Source organism: Suillus subaureus, assembly GCF_016647635.1.
Source record: "Suillus subaureus strain MN1 chromosome Unknown BJ212scaffold_359, whole genome shotgun sequence".
Lineage (NCBI taxonomy): Eukaryota > Fungi > Basidiomycota > Agaricomycetes > Boletales > Suillaceae > Suillus > Suillus subaureus.
Genome location: NW_024538915.1, coordinates 9,517 through 11,474, shown reverse-complemented (window position 1 = coordinate 11,474; position 1,958 = coordinate 9,517). Strand labels below are relative to the sequence as shown.

The 1,958-nt window shown below is 47.9% G+C and overlaps 1 protein-coding gene across 1 annotated transcript; it reads right to left on the bottom strand.

Moving 5' to 3' along the window:
* Nucleotides 1–1,153: 1,153 nt before the first annotated feature.
* On the bottom strand, nucleotides 1,154–1,716 carry BJ212DRAFT_627798 (uncharacterized protein). Its single transcript, XM_041343690.1, has 2 exons — nucleotides 1,222–1,716; nucleotides 1,154–1,161 (listed from the first exon to the last, which is right to left on the bottom strand). The coding sequence occupies exon 1, from the start codon at nucleotides 1,571–1,573 to the stop codon at nucleotides 1,316–1,318; it is 258 nt and encodes an 85-aa protein (XP_041185161.1). The 5' UTR covers nucleotides 1,574–1,716; the 3' UTR covers nucleotides 1,154–1,161; nucleotides 1,222–1,315.
* Between the last annotated feature and the right edge of the window lie 242 nt (nucleotides 1,717–1,958).

Sequence of the window (1,958 nt, the reverse complement as noted above, 5' to 3'; positions counted from 1 at the left end):
CACGTGAGCCTGCAGTTTCTGATGGGAATCCGGTTCCATCCGGTAGTTCGTCTAGTGCTGGTGCAGAAGACGCTGAAAGAAAGTCGGAGCTTGGCTTGAAATTAGATATGCTGCTGTACAGACAAGATGCAAATGTATTACCTGGTCGATGTAGCTCGTGATGTTGGACGCTGAGGAAACGAATGAGAACAATACGGTACCGCATTCATTATGATGGTGCAGCCAGTCGTCTTGCTGGGACGCGCTCATTCGGTCCACTCAATCTTGCTCTCTCCGTTCCACGCAGTTGATTAAATCGATATTTTTAGCTCTTTGTTATTCCAGTAAATTGACCTGCGAAGACGTCAGAGAACCTTACGTAGACCACGATATCGAGTGTATACCTAGCCTTGGGTCTTAGATCTCAGATTGGAGTTGTTCGAAGGGGGAGATAGTTGATTGTGTAACAGGTTTTTGAGGACATGCACGAGCGCCTGGGACGAACAAAACGAAAAGTAATAAGAGAGACAACCTTTCATTAAGGAGGCACAGACATACCAGATGGTCCTAGGGCCACAATAGACTCATCCTCTTGTTCAAGGGGGAGATGCATCTGCTTGATGGGGTTGAGGCAGCGAGGGTTTCATGGGAGGCTGGGAGGGATTGGTGTAAGAAGCTGGGGCAAAACTCAGCTGACTGATGGTAATATATGGGCACGAATAATGATAATGTGGAGGATTTAAATGCTGCTGTTGCGTGGGCCGCGTGTGGGATGCGGGATGTGAGCAATGAGGATATGTTTGCGTGGTGTCCGGGCTGGAATTAAGCTGAAAAGCACCTCGCTTGTTCGCCACATCCCGTATATAGTATTATTTCGTACCGACTGCAGTGTTATACTTGCCCATCCCTGAAATATATTTCCTATTTTCCTTCGCACCAAAGCGTCTGGTGAGCCGGTGTGTCGAGGTACTCCCGGCCTGGGGGGACGGAAAAACTAGAAGTGTTCCAAACATCGAGATTGTCATAAAAGCCACACAATGTGGCCCCCGTCTATCGCCTAGTTTATTCGACATCACACTTACAAAACATCTTCATTCTTTGGACAATGAGACAGCGCGATCATGACCCTCAATTATAGCACTTTTCACGCCCTCCTGCATGTATCATGCTAATTGTTCCATGCTGGCGAAAGCAAGCATCAGCAACTCGGACTCGGGAGACAACGAGAAAAGAAAGGCTCACTCAGACTCTGGTTTTGTGATACATCCGGGGTCGAGCATCCCATAGCCCGTGACTACTCCACAGCAAGTTGGGCATGAGCATGGATACCAGGCCGTTACGTGTCCGTTAGGTCCGCAAACATACCCGAAAGCGTTGCCATTGTTGTAACTTTTGATGCCCCCTGAGCACCCCCCTTTATAGGTGGATGGCCATGAGCATGTGATCTATGGTCTGCATGTAGGCTGCAAAAGTATTCACCTGTGTAAGGAGAACAGGGTATGTCTGGCCCATCGCCGTTGGATACGACAGCCATGCCAGCCGTTGCTGTGACAGCGATCATTACAGAGGTGACCCGGAGTGAAGTGAATTTCATGGCTGAAACTTGATAGTGTTTTCTGAGTCAAGTACGTTGGCTTTTATACACGAATAGTATAGGGCGCAGCCAAATAGTTTGGCAATCTGCCAGCTCACGCATCGTGTCATATTTTTCTCGAAGGCCTTCAATAATGTGTAGTGTGGGGGGCAAAACTACTTGGCTCTAGTTTTGCCGGTTATAACCGGCAAAACTCTAAGCGCTTAGCTAGGTTAATTGTAGGCTATTAGTATGTGTACGACATTCCTAATGATGTTACCTCATCCCAGCCGTTACCCTCACCCATCTCAACCTCATCTAGAACAGTCTGTGGTATCATTCCTTATTCGACCTGGTCCAACTTGTCAAAATCAAGAGCATTCCTTCCGAGCACCTGATGAGTTAC